Source organism: Penaeus monodon, chromosome 24 (genome assembly GCF_015228065.2).
Source record: "Penaeus monodon isolate SGIC_2016 chromosome 24, NSTDA_Pmon_1, whole genome shotgun sequence".
Classification (NCBI taxonomy): Eukaryota; Metazoa; Arthropoda; class Malacostraca; order Decapoda; family Penaeidae; genus Penaeus; species Penaeus monodon.
In genome coordinates, this window is record NC_051409.1 from 3,127,504 (window position 1) to 3,127,790 (window position 287).

A 287-nucleotide genomic window follows, 5' to 3' on the forward strand; every position below is an offset into this window, starting at 1 on the left:
AATTCCCACACATACACGCATCTCTAAAATGTCCCTCCCCCGCCCCCACCAGGTGTGCGTGGCCTGCGCTCTCGGCCTCCTCCGCGTGAGCTCCCCCTTCTGCGGCCAAACCACTGACTCGCATTTCCTCGGCGTGGGAGTCCTCGTGGCCGCCATGATGGTCACGCCGCTGCTCCTCATCTCGTACATGATGGGCAAGATGCAGATCCAGAACACGTACCTGGTATGAGGCGCGAGGAGGAGGCGTTGAGGGATAGTGGGGGAGATGGTGGTGGAGGTGGCGAAGG

The 287-nt window shown here is 62.0% G+C and overlaps 1 protein-coding gene across 1 annotated transcript in view; it reads left to right on the top strand.

Annotated features, from left to right (window-relative positions):
• LOC119588979 overlaps nt 1-287 on the top strand; it is a gene marked incomplete at its 5' end in the record, with an annotated part of 2,760 nt that overhangs the window by 190 nt on the left and 2,283 nt on the right. The window contains 1 exon segment of the mRNA XM_037937582.1: nt 53-223. Coding sequence (XP_037793510.1) covers nt 53-223 — 171 coding nt within the window.